At 35.3% G+C, this 19,005-nt stretch overlaps 2 protein-coding genes across 2 annotated transcripts in view; one reads left to right on the top strand and one right to left on the bottom strand.

Moving 5' to 3' along the window:
• Nucleotides 1-420: 420 nt before the first annotated feature.
• Nucleotides 421-17,469, bottom strand: steep1 (STING1 ER exit protein 1). Its single transcript, XM_067406529.1, has 7 exons — nucleotides 17,240-17,469; nucleotides 10,368-10,485; nucleotides 10,242-10,283; nucleotides 6,789-6,933; nucleotides 6,610-6,699; nucleotides 6,415-6,507; nucleotides 421-838 (listed from the first exon to the last, which is right to left on the bottom strand). Exons 1-7 carry the CDS (start codon nucleotides 17,361-17,363, stop codon nucleotides 776-778), a joined length of 675 nt encoding a protein of 224 aa, XP_067262630.1. The 5' UTR covers nucleotides 17,364-17,469; the 3' UTR covers nucleotides 421-775.
• A 1,156-nt stretch (nucleotides 17,470-18,625) lies between these two features.
• Nucleotides 18,626-19,005, top strand: part of rxfp2l (relaxin family peptide receptor 2, like) — a 61,747-nt gene continuing 61,367 nt past the window's right edge. Inside the window, exon 1 of the mRNA XM_067406924.1 lies at nucleotides 18,626-18,680. Within this exon, the coding sequence (XP_067263025.1) occupies nucleotides 18,626-18,680 (55 nt within the window). The remainder of the gene's footprint in view (nucleotides 18,681-19,005) is intronic.

The raw sequence follows: 19,005 nt of genomic DNA, 5'->3' as shown, positions 1-19,005 counted from the left end.
TATATATATATATATATATAAATTAACTAAAAACATCCTAATCAATTCAAATGTCAGCAGCAGCTGAGCCCTTCATTGGTTCGTTTCAGACGGTCTGGTGTGATGCCTGACCAGCGTGAGGGGCGATTAACTGCACCTGTGCCAGTACAATGTCACACTGGGGTCTGTGCAGGTGTGAAATAAGGCTCATGTACTGTTCACTGATCCAGAATCTGATCATTAATCACAGACCATATAAGACTGCTGAAACATTGGCCAAGCCATACAAATTCACCTGTCTTCCCGCAGGTGCACATCATCACTCCTCAGAGGTTCTCTAAGAGGTTCTGTCCACATGGAACTGCCAGTGATTTGCTTGATCAATCTTGCCAACAAAACTCATCATGACTCAAGCATGCACAGACGCTACTGCAAACATGTCACAAACACGCTAGCTTTGAAATTATAGTGCAGTGGGAATTTATGAACAGTTACATACAATCATGTATGATTGATAAAAAGATGATTTTAGCAGCTGACATAATGGCATTCAGTTGGTTGTTGTTTAATAAAGAATAGCATGGAAAACAGTTTTACAATTCAAACATTTAAACAAATTTGTAATTAAAAATAGTAAAACAAAGTAACAAAAAACAAAAAACAAAACAACACTTCAGTCCCTATTCCCTTCATACATACACAACTGAATAAAATATACACACTTTCCAGTAACTACATGCAGACAACACATTCATTCTCTTTCTCTCTCTCTTTCTCTCATTTACACCTGGTATCTTCATTTGAACTGGTTGTCGATGAGAGTTCCCTTCATCTTGGCTTTCTTAGCCTCGAGTTCGGCCTGTGTGGAGAGAAACAGCACTCAGATCAGTCATGAGAACACATGTACCCATTTATGACACATGAATTTTTCTTTGTGGTTTTATAGATGGTAAATGCCTGGTAGCATTTCCATTCGCACATTATACACGGAGTATTGTAAGCAACTATCTTTTTCTTTTTTTTTTTTTCTTTTTTTTTTTTTATAAAGGTGCCATAGAATGCTTTTCACAAGATGTAATATAAGTCTAAGGTGTCCCCTGAATGTGTCTGTGAAGTTTCCGCTTAAAATACCCCATAGAGTTTTTTAACTGCCTATTTTGGGGCATAATTAAATATGGGCCGATTCAGCGCACATCGCCTTTAAATGCTCACACTCCCCGCCCCCAAGCTTGCGACTCTATAATACATTGCATAAACAAAGTTCACACAGCTAATATTACCCTCAAAATGGATCTTTACAAAGTGTTCGTCATGTAGCATATTAGATTGCGTATTTGGATGTTTACATTAGATTCTGAATGAGTTTGTTAGTGCTCTGTGGCTAACGCGGCTAACGTTAAAATTACACACTGTTGGAGAGATTTATAAAGAATGAAGTTGTGTTTATGAATTATACAGCATATAATTAGTCACAGTCGGTGTTATGTTGAGATTCGCCTGTTCTTCAGAGTTCGTTTGCACAAATCAAATTTACATAAGGAGGAGGAAACAATGGTGTTCGAGACTCACTGTATGTCATTTCCATGTACAGAACTCTATTTTACTATGCTGAGGTAAATTCAATTTTCAATTCTACAGCACCTTTAAGAAACTCATTCATACACAGATCACAATAGCAGAGCTTGTGTGAGCTCAGGTGTTTTCTCGATGTGTGCAATAGCAAAACTCAACATCTCCCGCAGTCATACTCTTGCCTACATCTGCAAAATTCTCTCTGTTCCTCTCAGCTGTAGTTTTAGTATCATGTCTAGAAATTCTCAGAGTGCAGTTCTACAGCTCAAATGGACTTGATTTATGAGGTTTTTTTGTGTTTGCACAGCAGTGTTTCAAACTGAATGGGAACAGGGAAGTCCCCTGCTGATGCCCATATACTATTTTTTTTTTTTTTTGTTAAAGAACTCACTTATGTTCACTAATGCTGCATTTATTATACAGTAAAAACAGTAATATTGTAAAATATTACAATTTAAAATAATTTTCTATTTGAATATTTTAAAAGGTGGTGTCATTACTCCAATCTTCAGTGTCACATGATCCTTCAGAAATCATTCTAATATGCTGATTTGCTGCTCAAGAAACATTTCTTATAATTATCAATGTTAAAAATGATTGTGTAATTAAATGTTTAATTTTTAAAAAATATGTTTGATTACATCTATCTGTATCTCTCTCTCTCTCTCTCATATACACTACTGTTCAAAAGTTTAGGATCGGTAACATTTTTAATGTTTTATAAAGAAGTTCCGTCTGCTCACCAAGGCTGCATTTATTTAATAAACAATACAGTAAAATCAGTAATATTGTGAAATATTATTACAATTTAAAATAACTTATTAAAATATTTGAAAATGTAACTTATTCTTGTGTTGGCAAATCTGAATTTTCAGTATCATTACTCCAGTCTTCAGTGTCACATGATCCTTAAGAAATCATTTTAATATGCTGATTTGCTGCTCAAGAAACAGCCAACACAGAAATAAATTACATTTTATATTATATTCCAATAGAAAACAGTTATTTTAAATTGTAATAATATTACTGTTTTTGCTGGATTTTTAATTAAATAAATGCAATCTTGGTGAGCAGACAAAACTTCTTTTAAAAATATTAAAAATCTTACGGATCCCAAACTTTTGAACGGTAGTGTTTTGTAGAATTTCTAGGGATGCCAATAATTGTGGCAAACTTCTGTTGGAGAAAAACATTTATTTCATAATGAGCTTTTCCACCCATTTTCAATTCTTTTCCTTCAATGAAAGGTTAGAATTTTGTGATCTTTTTGAATGAAAGATCAAAAAGATAAACAATGCAGATTTATTTTCACAGCCACCTTTGCTCATATTTACTAAGGGTGCCAATATTTGTTTAGAACACTGTATATATAAATAAATAAAATCAGACACCTTGAACTTTTTATTCATTAATTCAGTTTATTCACTATACTTTTAAAAAATAGTAATAAAATATGACAAGATCTCAGAGTTAAACTGTGTCAGGAAAAATTAATCTTAATTATGTCCGATAACACAAAAGCAAAACCTGGTCAGGTCAAAGTGTATGAATAATGTTTGGTTCCAAATTTATATCAATTATACTTGTAGTCCACAGTATAAAGAATTTTTGGGTATAATACTGTGCTCAGCGTAAATGAGTACACCCCCTTTGAAAAGTAACATTTTAAACAATATCTCAATGAACACAAAACAATTCCTAAAATGTTGACAAGACTAAGTTTAATATAACATCTGTTTAACTTATAACATGAAAGGTAAATAATATAACTTAGATTACACATTTTTCAGTTTTACTCAAATTGGGGTGATGCGAAAATGAGTACACCCCACAATAAAAACTACTACATCTAGTACTTTGTATGGCCTCCATGACTTTTAATGACAGCACCAAGTCTTCTAGTAATGGAATTAATAAGTTGGCGACATTTTCTATCTTTTTCCATTCTTCAAGAATGACCTCTTTTAGAGAGGATGGAGAGTGATGTTCAACTTGTCTCTTCAGAATTCCCCATAGGTGTTCGATTGGGTTCAGATCAGGAGCCACTGAATCACTTTCACTCTGTTCTTCTTTAGACATCCAACAGTGGCCTTAGATGTGTGTTTAGGATCATCGTCATGTTGGAAAAGTGCACGACGACCAAGTGCACGACGACCAAGGGCACGGAGTGATGGTAGCATCTTCTCTTTCAGTATAGAGCAGTACATCTGTGAATTCATGATGCCATCAATGAAATGCAGCTCCCCGACACCAGCAGCACTCATGCAGACCCACATAAGGACACTGCCACCACCATGTTTCACTGTAGACACCATGCATTTTTCTTTGTATTCCTCACCTTTGTGAAACTATACAGTTTTGAAGCCATCAGTTCCATAAACATTTATCTTGGTCTCATCAATCCTGAGTATAGAGTCCCAGTAGTATTCATCTTTGTCAGCATTGGCCCTGGCAAACTCTAAGTGGGCTTTTTTGTGCCTGGGCTTTAGGAGAGGCTTCTTTTGTGGACGGCACCCATGCATGCCATTCCTCTGCAGTGTACGCCATATTGTGTCACGGGAAACAGTCACCCCAGTTTGGCTTTCTACTTCTTTAGGTAAGTGCAGTGAACTTGCATGCCGATTTTCTTCAACCCTTCTCATCAGAAGATGCTTTTGTCGATGTGTTAACTTTCATGGAGAGGCTGGACGTCTCTGAGCCTTTTTTAATTTTTGTACCACTTTTGCTACAGTATTCTGACTGATAAGTAAAGCTTTGCTGATCTTCTTGTAGCCTTCACCTTTCTGGTGTAAAGAAATTGTTTTCTTTCTCATGTCTTGTGACATTTCTCTTCCATGTGGTGCCATTGCTGACAGCATGAAATGGGAAGGGGTTTTAACATCCTTTTATAGTCAACTGTCTGCTAGACACCTGTGTAATGAATAATTACCTGTGGTTTAATTCTTGTTAAATTAGACATTTGTAGTCTAAAATTTTGCTTTGCTCCAGAGACTTTCAGTGTACTCATTTTTGCATCACCCTAATTTGAGTAAAACTGAAAATTTTGTTCTCTAACTTACATTATTAACCTTACTTTCATGTTATAAGTTAAACAGATGTTATATAAAACTTAGTCAACATTTTGGAAATTGTTTTTGTTCATTGAGATATTGTTTAAAATGTTACTTTTCAAAGGGGGTATACTCATTAACGCTGAGCAGTCACAGTTTACTTTATTTTACTATCCTCACTTACATAAATTAACTATAGTGACCTGCACCCTCTAGTAAAAATATATATAAAGAACATGTATGTGTATGATATTTGTAAAATTTGCTTATGACATGGCTTCAAATTGGTCTAATGTATTGGTTCCCAAACTTTTTCTGCCGGCCCCCCTAGAGAAAAACATTTAAACCCCTCCACCAACATGCACCCACATAAAAACACTCTCAGACATGACATCACTTGCAAAATCCTATAGGATTTTTTTGAAACATTGTAATTAATACAGTACTATCGAACTAATTAACTTCAATGAGCTTCTCTTTGTGTCTCTAAAGCCCCTTTCACACAGATTCCAGAAAATATAATAATTTGATTTTGGTTCTCTTTCTGGAATCTGTGCGTGTGTTCACATACATCCTGTAAAGATCCCGTAAAGACATGTGACATCAGGATGTGAAGTGTAATGTTTCTGCAGCATCTTAAGTTTGCTAATGATCTGCGATTTCTCTCGAGTAACCACACTTGTGCAGTTTTTTTTCTGATTCGGAAACCAATATTCTGAGGCACGCAAAACACTGTGGGCTCTCTTCATTACTCACCATTGTACTGGTGAATCCAAGGGAGAGATATGCCTCATCATATATTCTTGTCTTTAAAACACTGTGTCTACACAGTTTGGTGAGGCTGTCTACACTGGACATGTCAAAGTGAAAGTTACAAATCCATTTGTCCTTTGTGAACTATTTCTGACATACTCTCAGAACTTGGAGTATGTCAGAAATAGAATGAGGCATCAGTTTGTGGGGCATTTGTCAAGTCGCATCAGATCCATTGTAGACAGCATCACTGATTATAATGGGTTCAATTTGCTTTCAATTGTCCAAGACAAATGTCCTTAGAGACCAATAAAGTAATCTTGAATCTTTTTGTCACGTCCCCCTGTCGCATCTGGTGTAGACACTTGAGTTTAAAGTAGATTCATTGTCTGCTTTACGGTTACTTGGAACTGGCAGTCCTTTCACAAACATGTCCATGCTTAGTGCAGAACCATGGATCATTCACTTATATTTTTACACAGCTCCCAGCAATACTCAGTTCTGATTCTTCAATCGCAATATTCAGCGGTCTGTAACTGATAACAAATCGCTCAAGCGGGTACTGCTAGTTGTACAGAGATAATAAAATGTCAAATCAATGTTTTGTGTTCAATTATTTACTTCTGTGGAAAGCAGCTGCATAAGTGGGATCTTGTATCAGAGGTTTCATTGGCATAACATCTGCTGACTCTACTACACTATCCCATTGCCTTGCAGAGATCCTCCATTTTATAACTCTGTGCCCCCCAGTTTGAGAACCACTGGTCTAATGTGTGTGTGTGTTTCCAGTGTGACTCAGAATCTCATGTATGCTTATCTCCACACTCTTTAAGATAATTAAATACAAGCCTTCAGCTGCTTAACCAACACACTTTAAAATGCTGCCAAGGTAAATAAGATTAAGATAGTGTGTGTGTGTGTGTGTGTGTGTGTGTGTGAGGGGGTCTCTGTCATCTTTAACATTAAATTCATTAGCTGTGCAGACTTTATTAAAGTTTCAATTTGCCTCAAGCATGAATGCACATCGCCCCTTCTTTCATCTCCCTGTGTGTGCGCTTACCAGTTCCTGAAGTCGTCTCTTGCTCATTCCTTTCCTCTCCAGCTGTTTCTCAATCACTTTGGCATTCTGGGCATAAGAGTCTGCCACCTCTCTCTGTAGGATAAACCAATCACAATCAATCATAGCTCTTCAACAAAGAGATATGATGTAAGGGATGAGTCAGGCCTGATGGGCAGCTGATGAACTTAAACTCACCGCTTCAATCTCTTCCTCTTCTTCATCAATCGTCGAAACAGTAACTGAACTAAACTTGCCCATGTCTTTGGTGCGCTTTGTCATCATAACCTTCAAATCACACACATGCTTATGACACAAACTGACCTTATATTCTGTAATTCTCTTACATCTTTTAAAATAAAAATGTAGTGTCTTACCCTGACTTTCTTTGGTGCCTCTTGTTTCTGGCTGTATACGCTTGTGTTGCCAAATCCCTGGCCGAACTTCACCAGCGCTCCATCCACAATAAATGTCGCTGGAGTGCTCTTCATCTGATGCTGATAAAACAAGAGAAGACCACACCTACACACACACAGAAAAGCAGTTGAAACATGGTTATTAAGATGTATGAGAATACATCGAGTGTTGACTCTTACGCATGCTTCATACCGGATGCGCAAGCAGGAGGCAGCGCAGAAGGTGTGCTTATGAAGAGCGGGAGCAGCACGCGCCCGTTGTGATTTCACACTAACAGTGCTTGTCACTCATAGCTGAACTATGGCTTGTGTACTAAAAATACAGATGGGTATCATCCATTCTATAATCCAGTCTAACTGTCACATGTGAAAATTTTTGCAGGGCAAGTAAAAATCTGAACCAGAATGAACCTTAGCATTGAGACCTTTAAATATAGAGAGTCCCTTTCAAGACCTGCCCCTTTTGTTATGGGGAAAAAATAAAATAATGTTGAAACTCTGGGCCCACCAGGAATTTCACTTGGCCCACCCTACATCTCAAAGCTGGAGCCGGGCCTGGGGCCTCATTTATAAAACGTTTCCAGCCCCGTTGTGTGCGTACGCCAGTTCCGATGCATAAGTTGTGATTTATAAAACAAACTTGAAGGGAAAATTTGTGCACTTCCATGTAAACTCTGACCCATTTTGGAGACAGAGCAGTTTGGCGACACTGATGGTGAGCTGAGGGACTGACGGCATATAAAGGGAAACCACTTTAAATCCTCATTAAGAGTCATAATCATATATACAGTAAATGTTCACAATAACAGTTCAAATAAATAAAAGAATTATTTAAACTCACGTGGAAACAAGTTTTCACTTGATAAACATTTACATTAATATTACACTTTCACTATTGCCGATAAGCACTGAAATGACATTACGCAGAAGTTAAACAAAAGTGATATGAATTGTGATAGTAGACGTGCTTTCGATCACTTTTCCTGTGACACGCTGTTTTTTTTGAGGAGTGATAGGAGCACAATAATTTCTCTTTAAACTAAACTACAGATGGTATGAGTATAACAAAATATTTTAGCGAGAACGATGACCAATGATGCACAGCCAACTTGGATATAATGGAAGACACTGCTGGATTTGGTGGTTGAATGGACCGTTGTCCAGTTTGAATAGGTCCAATAATATCTTACTGTACAACCGCAGCTGCAAGAGGTGTTAATGTTGTGTGAAGGATCTCCAAACAATTACCATTTGAAGGATATAATATGAGGAAAACAGTAAGATTTGCATGTTTTCTTTTTAAAATACTTTGTCAGTGACACGCCGAGACAGACGATTACACTGCAATAAATAAGTAGGCCTATCTGTTTCCATTAAAAGTAGCCTATAAACTTCCTAAAAGATATGTTCACCTTATCAGCAAAACTGCATAAATTTCGAATTGTTTAAAACTATTAAAATACTATTTGGCCAGTGGAAATGAATGAATCATTCTAAAACCTTTATAAAACCTTTATCAAAATGTCGCGGATGTCCTAATCGCCAAAAACAACCACGCGACGTAAAAGTGCATTACCAACGCCGCCAGATGAAAGCATTCAATGGAATCAATTTAATGGCATCAATTCAATGGAAAGGATTCCGGAAGAGAAGACAATGCTGAATAAAGTCGTAGTTTTTGTTATTTTTTGACCAAAATGTATTTTCGATGCTTCAACAAATTAACTATAACTATAACCCACTGATGTCACATGGACTACTTTGATTATGTTTTTATTACCTTTCTGGACATGGACAGTCTACCGTACATACATTTTCAATGGAGGGACAGAAAGTTCTCAGACTAAATCTAAAATATCTTAAACTGTGTTCCGAAGATGAACGGAGGTCTTACGGGTTTGAAGCGACATGAGGGTGAGTCATCAATGACATAATTCTCATTTTTGGGTGAACTAACCCTTTAACTCTATCCCTCCACCCCATTAGAAAAAGAGGAGGAGCTGGACGTCATTTGATTCTGCAATGAGTACCACTTGCTAGCAAGTCCTGCTTTCAATGAGCATAGATGTAAAAACAAACTTTAACATTAGACATTAATTTTGTGTAATAATATAATTTTTGCTTTTCGTCAGCTGTTTTCAAAGCAATTTTATGTTGTTTTTATTCTATTTTTGTCATAATTGACATCAACATGTGAACATGAATTCTGATTGTCTGGAACTCACTGAGGTCTGAAGTGGAACATATAATTTGGGATATTTCCATGTCCAACCTTGTCTGGAACGCTACTTTAGTGTTGATGTTTAAGGGATGGTTGGATCAGCTGACTCAGAGAGGAATAAAACTTGTAAAAAATGCTGAGATAACACATAATTAGCACATTTTACAAGCAAACCCCCATTGGTGCAATTATTCTCTAAGCCTTGAGGTTCTCTTGGGCCACAGCATGACAGAATCATCATGGTGACAGGAAGTTCAGGACTGACTGTTGTACAAGCTTATTTAGGCACGAGAGATATTATAAGAAAAAAAACATGGTTTTCATGTCTGAGTCATACATTTTGAGGCTAAATGGTATGGACAGGATTGTGAAGCTCTGACACAGTGAGCAGGATCTTGTATCATCCTGAAGGGGGTTATTTTGCGATAATGACCATCTGACTGTACATTATCCATATAACAATGTGAATTAAATTTTATTACACCACCGTTCAAAAGTTTGTGGTCTGTAAGATTTTAATGTTTGTTTAAATGTTTTTGAAAGTTTCTCATGCATTTATTTAATCATAAATACAGTAAAAAATTGTAAAATATAATATTATTTAAATATTATTAAAATTCAAAATAACTGTTGTATATTAATATAATATTTGATGGATGGAATTTGCTGATTTGAATGTGTTGATTTGGTGCTCAAGAAACATTTCTTATTATTATCCATATTGAAAACCGTTGTGCCACTTTATATTTTTGTGGAAACTATGAAACACTTTTTTTTTCCTTCTCAGGATTCTTTAATGAATAGAAAGTTCAACAGTATTTATTATCATTTATAACATTATAAATGTCTTTGCTATCATCAGTTTTGTTCAATTTAATGCATCTTTGATGAATAAAAGTATTATTTGTTTTCAAAATACAGTTAGTGGTCATTACCCAATAATAATTAAAAAAACCATTGGACCGCAATATGGTGCAACTGTCCAATGAAAATCAAGTATTCCAGAGATCTGTGGCATGTAATAATTTTAGGTTATAACTGAGTATATTGTTTCTGTAATCAAGTGATGCATAATTGTGTCTTGTATGTGACACACTTCACACTGTGTACACTGTCCAATATTGTGCATTTGTATCGTATGCATGTTGTATGTGCTGTGAGGTATTGTGAAATGGGTATGCGGGTTCACTTACTTTCCACATTTTTTGCGAAACTGTCTTTCGATGCCCTCTGACCTGCACAGGAACATCCAGCGGTTAGTTAATCTTAATCAATCCCTACCTTAATCAATACCTAATAACTTACAGACACAAACACACCTTTTCAAGTACACAGCCTCATCTTCCTCCACGTTGCAGAACTTGTGGGCGTGTTTTGCTCCATCAATCACTCTGGCTTTGTCCCGTGGTCTCATGGGTAATTTCTCTATTTGACAGTCTAAAAAGGAACACAGCAGCTTAATTATCTTTCTCCTAACTTCTTTACACAAAGCACACACACTGCAGGACCAACAGACAAAACCTATAGACTTTGTAAAGCAGAAAAGTGATGCCCTATCGACCAGTATGGTCTCACTGACCTTTTCCCATAGATATCATCTAGAACATTGAGATCCAATATTAGTGTTGATTGTACACCAAAATATAAAAGTAATTCTGTCATCATTTACTCATTTATTCACCCACATGTTGTTCCAAACCTGTATTGCAAACAGTTTTGATGACATCCATTGCATGGACAAAAACACTGACACATTTCTCAAAATATCTTCTTTTATGTTTCACAAAAGAAAGGAGGTCATACAAGTTTGGAGATTTTATAATGATTTACCTTCACAAAGTTTGATTTTAAAAGCATTATAATGAACATAAATACAACAGAGAGCTAGTTTAATCACACTCATTTCATTTCCAAAATGAAATCACCTGAAAAACACCTTACAAATGAAAAGAAGAACAATGGCATGTGAATTATCCTCAGCTTCTGAATATATTTCAAGTAAATGTGTTATTATCAAACTCTTTCTAAGGTGAATAAGCCAACAACTGTGCTGGAGAAGGCAGTAATCACTTGAAGGACATACAAACCATCAATTCATGACATAACTATATCTCAAAGGGATTTTTACATCAGGATATCATGAAGTGAAATGATTAATATAATATGTAATAATTTATTCATATGTAATATATAATATAATTTTAAATAAATATATTAAATAAATAAATCACATTCTGCAGCACATTACCATTATTTAGACCAGATGAAAATTATTATATTATTGAGGTCAATTTACTTTTTACAAAGAAATTAATTAGGAACAGGGAAGAGAAACCTGTGAATAAAGATTAGTGAAGTGAAGGCCACAATTATTAAAGTATTGAATTGAGTACTTGAATACTGAAGTCCTAATTACCCCTTGCTGAGGTTTCAAGTTACAATAATTTCAGTTACCAGCCAAGATCTTTAACCACTAGGCTACTCAGTACACTAATACTTAGACAAAAACAAGTGTCTATGTGCTAAATGCAAGAGTTTGGACAGATCCAGGAGAGTTCTAGGAACAGGACTCTAGAGATCAACACAGACATTCCTGTACTGGGATGCCCAAAAAAACTAAGCATCTCATATCACGTCCACAGTCCAAAGTAAAGGATAACACATTCTGAAGTGCCAGACGTATAAAATGACACCTATCCTACAATATTCACAACATAAGTGAGGCTGAGCGGAACAAAGCCCTGCTGTGTGAAATATCAGTCTGCCTGCTCTAAAAGCATTTCCCTGTTCACACATTCAACTGAGTTCCGGTGAAAACGGGAGGAGAACACACTGATGTTAGAGGACAAATCTGAATATTGGTAAGGTGATTCATCCCATTGATTCAAATCATTTGAATAAGTTCCAGAAAGATTCAGTCACTGATTCTTTCAGTGAACTTTTCAGTATATTACATTGTTACGCCAGTAGGTGACATGCGACTGCCTTTATGTCCTTGAATCATTTACAGAATTATTTGTTAAAGGTGCCCTAGACTCAAAAATTGAATTTACCTCGGCATAGTTAAATAACAAGAGTTCAGTACATGGAAAGAGAAAGTGATACAGTGAGTCTCAAACTCCATTGTTTCCTCCTTCTTATATAAATATATATTACGTAACAGTCGGGGTGTACGCCCCCAATATTTGCATATGCCAGCCCATGTTCCCAACATTATGAAAGGGATTACACGTCTGGATGTGCAGAGCTGAATCATCAGACTAGGTAAGCAAGCAAGGACAACAGCGAAAAATGGCAGATGGAGCAATAATAACTGACATGATCCATGATATCATGATTGATATTTGTAAACCTGCGTTCCAAATTATTATGCAAGAGACAAATCAGTAAGATTTCTGTACAATAAACATTCAGATTTTAGTTTTTTTTTTAAGAAAATGTATGTTTGTTTATTTATCCATATATTTTTAGATAACTGGTATAAATCTCAGACAAAATAATTTGCCAGATCTATGGAAACCCTACTTAGAGGTTGTTCCACATTATTAAGCAAGTCACAGTTCTCATGCAATATGGGGAGGAAGAAAGATCTTTCTGAAGATGAAAAGCATGAAATGGTGCAATGCTGTGCAAAAGGCATGAAAACAACTAATATTGTGTAAAACTGAATGGAGATTATTTAATTATCATAAGATTTGTGCGTGATTTAGAGCACAGCAGAACTCGGTCAGATAAAGGCTTATTGAGGAAAGTTCCTGTCAAAAAAATTATTTGTATTAAAAGGGCAGCTATAAAAAAAGCCAGTGTTGAGCAGCAAACAGGTATTTGAAGCTGCTGGTGTCTCTGGAGTCTCGAGAAGCTCTCCATGCAGGCTGGCAGTTGTGCGTAAAAATGCATTTCAGCCACTCCAAACCAAACCTCACAGAGAGAAACATTAACAGTGGGTTTACAAATACATGAAGACTCATTTTTAAATAGTTTTATTCACTGACTAATGCCGTACTACAATGGATGGTCTAAATGGATGGATTTCTGGATGGTTGGTAAATGGCCACCACGTTCCAACAAGACTGTGACGTCAGCAAGGAGCTGGTGGGTGATGATTTGGGCTGGAATACTGGGAAGTGAGATGGAGGGTATTAAAATGACTTTTGCAAGATATGTGGAGTTCATAACTGGCCATTTTCAGCTATGGTATAAAAAGGAGGATAGTGCATAGTACAACGCACTATTGTACAATGCACTATGTACTATCCCATGCTGCAAAAAAACACCACAGCAATAAAACTGTTTGAAAATGTATTTTTACACCCACTGTAAATGTTTCTCTTTGTTAGGTTTGGTTAGTGGTGTCTAAAATGCATCTTTACGCACAACTGCCAGCTTGCATGGAGAGCATCTTGAGACTCCAGAGACACCAGCAGCTTCAAATACCTGTTTGCTGCTCAACACTGCCCTTTTAATACAATAATTTTTTTGATAGGAACTTTCATTAATAAGCCTTTATCTGACCGAATTCTGCTGTGCTCTAAATCACTCACAAATCTTATGATAATTTGATAATCTCCATTCAGTTTCACACAATATTTGTTGTTTTCATGCCTTTTGCACAACATTGCACCATTTCATGCTTTTCATCTTCAGAAAGATCTTTCTTCCTCCCCATATTGCATGAGAACTGTGAGTTGCTTAATAATGTGGAACAACCTCTAAGTAGGGTTTCCATAGATCTGGCAAATTATTTTGTCTGAGATTGATACCAGTTATCTAAAAAGGCATGGATAAATAAACGAACAAACATTTTCTTAGAAAAACTAAAATCTGAATGTTTATTGTACTGAAATCTTACTGATATGTCAATTGCATAATAATTTGGAATGCAGTGTAAATTGTCTTTCTAAATGATTCGTTAACATGTTGATAATGTACTGTTAAATGTGGTTAAAGTTACCATCGTTTCTTACTTTATTCATGCAGACAAGAGACGTCGCATTTTCATTTTTAAACACTTGCAGTCATTTTCATAAACAATTCATAAACAACTTCATTCTTTATAAATCTATCCAACAGTGTAGCATTAGCCATTAGCCACAGAGCACTATCAAACTCGTTCATAACCAAATGTAAACATCAAAATAAACACTGTACTTACTCGATTAGACATGCTGCATGACGAACACTTTGTAAAGATCCATTTTGAGGGTTATATTAGCTGTTTTAACTTTTTTTATGTTGTTTAAGGCAAGCGCGAGCTCTTGGGGTGTGGAGCACGAGATTTAAAGGGCCACACACCCTGAATCGGCTCATTTATAATGATGCCCCAAAATAGGCAGTTAAAAAAATGAATAAAAAAAAATCTATTGGGTATTTTGAGTGAAACTTCACAGACACCTTCAGGGGACACCTTAGATTTATATTACATCTTTTAAAAAAAGTTCTAAGGCACCTTTAAAACAGATTACTTCAGATTCTAAATAATTTGTATGATTATTTATTAAAATCTTTATGTTCGAATATGCTACGATTCTACAGAAGGGCTTTCGCACCGGAGGAACCTTTTCATAGTTCCTAGAACTATTGGCTACCCGGATTTTGCCATGGTTGCACCACTGGGAAAGATTTTAGTTCTAGGAACCTCCTTTTTGGGGAAGTAAACTAGCTCCTACTTCAGAGTAGGGTCTAAACCAGCACTATAGGAACTATCAGTAACGTAAGTGTACGTTGATACGTCAAGCGCATGTCAAACACTGGCAAACAAATTAGTTCTCAAAGAACTATCCTAATGGCTAGTTCCTAGAACTATTCAGTGTGAAAACACCAAGATGGATTGTTTAAGCATAAGCAATTCCCCACAAATTTAGGCAAAATAAATAAATAACAATAATCATCAATTTTTTTCCAACTGTCATATGACAATTCTGTATATTACCATTGTTGAAGGTAACACGTTACAAGTAACACCAGTTACGTAATCATATTACTTTTTCAAGTATCTAGTAAAGAAACATTACTTTAACATTTAGAAATAGAAATTTAAAAATCTTTACTTTTTCAAATAAGTTACTTTGTTTTCCCATTTATTGACTGACACCTCTCCTGTCCCCATGTTGAGAGAAATCAGTATCAGGTGCAGAGGCCATGTGTGTGTTGAGTGAACATGATGGTTATCTAGACTAATTCTACAGTAAATGCTGCATCTTATTCTTCTGTATTCCAGAATAGCATCGCAGCTGAAAGGCTTGTTTGTTTGAGCTGCGCCCTCTACTGTACAGGCATGAATTTGCACTTGCTTCAGCCTAAGGCTTATTCATTTCACTTTTGGTGTGAAAGGGCCTTAACATTTGCTAAAAATAGAACTTTTTGTTGTTATAAAAACAAACAAACAAACAAACAAACAAACAGTCTAGTCCAGATGAGAAAAAGTAACGAAATAGATTAGAAATAACGAAATTATTAGAAATAATTCAGCAAAGCGTGAGACAATAACACGCACAATTGCGACAATATATGTATTATGTGTGTTTTTCAAGCCATCTCAGGGTATTAATTGACAAAGTATATGAATTGTGTATCTAACTGACAACCTTTTTAATGTTTTTGAAATAAGTCTCTTATGCTCGCCAAGGCTGCATTTTTTAAATCAAATATACAGTAAAAACAGTAATATTAATTGCGAAATATTATTCCAAATTAAAGTAGCTGTTTTGATATGTGAATATATTTTAAAATGTAATTTATTCATGTGATGCAAAGCTGAATTTTCAGCATCATAATCCAGTCTTCAGTGTCACATCATCCTTCAGAAATCATTCTAATATGCTGATTTGCTGCTCAAGAAACATTTCTTATAATTATCAGTGTTAAAAACAGTTGCTTAAAATTGTTGTGGAAACCATCATACATTTTTCTGGAATCTTTGATGAATAGAAATGAATATAAAGTTCAATGGGGTGGAAAATAGCAAGTTGCTAAAACCTGGTGCAATGCATCTCTCCCTGTTATATACAGGGTTAATGTTTTATTGTGCATTGTCCCTGTCTAAATAAAAGAAATAATAATAATAATAATAATCATAATAATAATAATGAACAGCATTTATTTGCATTTATTACATTACTTTATTAACATTTATTAAATAGAAATGTTTGTAACATAAATGTCTTCACTGTCACTTTTGATAAATCAAATGCATTCTTGATTAGTAAAAAGTCTTTTTTTTAATCTAACCACAAATGATTTGTATCATGGTTTCCACAAAAATATTAAGCAGCACAACTGTTTTCAACATTTCTAATAAAATCAGAAATGTTTCTTGAACAGCAAATGATCATATTAGAAGGATCATGTGACACTGAAGGCTTACTACATTTTACAATATATTCACATAGAAAACATCTATTTTAAATTGTAATAGTAATTTACAATATTGCTGTTTTTACTGGATTTTCTTTAATAAATAAATCCAGCCTTGGTGAGCAGGAGACAACTTTCTAAAACATTAAACAATTGTAATGTTTCCGAATTTTTGATAGGTACTGTTTTTTTCTGCCTTATTTTGTGATAATTTATTTTTACATTGTATAAAATCCATGAGGACTTAATACACAAGTGTTTAGAGAACATAAACAAATCATAAAATTAGCATAAGCATCATCAATTACAATCAAAATAGGGGAATAAATTAGAAATTGGTTATTGTACAGCAGTTAATTTCTTATTAAAATCAAATTCATTTCCAATTAAAAGCAAGAGATGAGATTAAAAAAAAAAAATAATAATAATAAAAAATCTATCAGTTATACAATGGTCAGATAAACACTGGTATTACATCCGACATTTCTGCCCTCTCACTTCTGAAATTATGGCTACACCCCTGATTGTAATGCATTACTTTTAAAAATAACTTTCCCCAACACTGATTATTATACATTCAAAATTTCTATCTTTTCTTCCAAATCGAAGTGACTCTTTCAAGGTAGGAAAACAACCACCTGCTTAGGAAAATATTTCAGCGAACGAAGAATGAGTCGGAGCACTGAACGAAAACGATTCATTTACTAACATATTCATAATATTAATAAAAACAAAAAAACGTTTAGTTTTCAAACGAAACGCCACCATATCCGCACCCCGAGCACACACAGTCAATCTTAAACGTTCCCATTATATCAGTGAGCTTTTCACTACTCACCCAGAACCAGAACCATCTGGCCACACAGACAGTAATACACGTGCAGAGGCTTCTCCCCATCATCATACTCTTCCCTGTCACGGGTGTCCGAGCACACAACACTCCGAGACACCACTTTGGGCATATTTAATCTCCGTTTACTTTCTATTTAAAAACAGAGCGTGATATCTGGTTTCAGGCTTGTTTACTGTCCTGTTGTCGCCCGGTGATGACGCTTTCTGTCATGTGACGTTAGGGCAGCCCCCGTATCTTTTGACTGGCTTCCTCCAGAGGGCGCTGTGGATATTTAAAGAAAAACAAAAAAGGCTGCTAGAATCGTGAGTCATCATGACATGAGATGAAATTGAGATATAACGATAAACGATTTCTCATTCAATATAAAAATGTCATTAATACATTTTATTAATTAAGCACCTTTTTCTCACACTAGAATTTAATGACGTATTTAACAAAGTAAATAAAAGCGTAGCCTAAATATGCGTTTTTAATACTTTCGTGAACCATTTTGGGGGCATTCCTGATAGCAGTAGTCAGAGCATTCCATTATAGCATAAAAATGGTCTATATAGGGAAATTTCTCGGTATTTTCTGAATACAAAGCTATGTAGTAGCTGCTTAAAAGGTTTATTCTAGTAAATAGTGACTTAGGAAGCCTAATAAAATGTTTAACCTTCAACCTGAGAGAATCACTAAACTTACACTCATGATTACTCATCTAGTTATTCTTCATCTTTAGTTTATATTTCTTAATTGTGTAACATTTTTACTTATTTGTTTTTTTGTGCTACTTTCTAAGTTCACTTTGCACACCTAATTTATTTTATTTGACTATTATTTTTAAAAATATGTTTGTAATACTTTATTAATTAATTTCTTTTTGTAATTTTATTTTATTTTACAATACATTGCATGTCTCTCATTGCGCACAGCTAACTTTAGTACAAATGTGTGATTCCAATCAGTGATTCCTGAAGGATCTCACTGAGGTCTGAGGAAATCTAGACAGATCTTGATCTTATAGTAGTTTTTAGATAACACCACAATTTTTATACATATTTTTTATTCATATAAGATGTCCCACCTTAATGTTTTTGCTGCTTATATTGACAAATATACATATGCACAGACGCACATTTCTGTTGTCCGTACCCTGCCTTACAAAGTCTTAACAGGAAAGTTGCAACAAGGCGCATTAAATAATAGACAGAGCACATGGTTTTCCTTACGCAAGCACACACGTGTGAGTGTGTGTTAGGAATCATGCTGGTTTGGCACTGACTATGTCCAAGTACTGTCTGCGCTCTCTCTCCCTCTCTCTCTTTCTCAGATCTGGAACTAGCAGCTCAGGAGATACACACTCACTTGTCTCTCAGAGCACCACGCATCATGCTTCCTCCTCTCCTCTTCTCCTCTCTCTCCTTTTCCCTTGCTTTTCTTTCAGGTAAGATCCACTTCGGTTTTTTTTGTTTGTTTGTTTGTTTTTTTTTGTTTTGTTTTGTTTTTTACCTTGTCTCTTTATCTCTAACTATATCTCACATGGCTTTCTCAATCTGAACACAGGTAACTGCATGGCTGTCTGTGGTCTCAGGAGATTCTCTCAAGCGTTTCTTTTCTCTGCTTGCTTCTTTCTGTTTTTCATTCTGTCTTGGTGGTGTTTGTGGCGGATGTAAACTGCTCAAAGAATGTGTAAATGAATACATGTGCAGATGAATGAAAGAATGAATCATCTGCTGAATGAGGCTCTAATATATTTAATGGGTTGCACT

Source organism: Chanodichthys erythropterus, chromosome 13 (genome assembly GCF_024489055.1).
Source record: "Chanodichthys erythropterus isolate Z2021 chromosome 13, ASM2448905v1, whole genome shotgun sequence".
Classification (NCBI taxonomy): domain Eukaryota; kingdom Metazoa; phylum Chordata; class Actinopteri; order Cypriniformes; family Xenocyprididae; genus Chanodichthys; species Chanodichthys erythropterus.
Note: the sequence above shows the minus strand (reverse complement) of the source record. Positions and strands in the feature narration are given on the sequence as shown.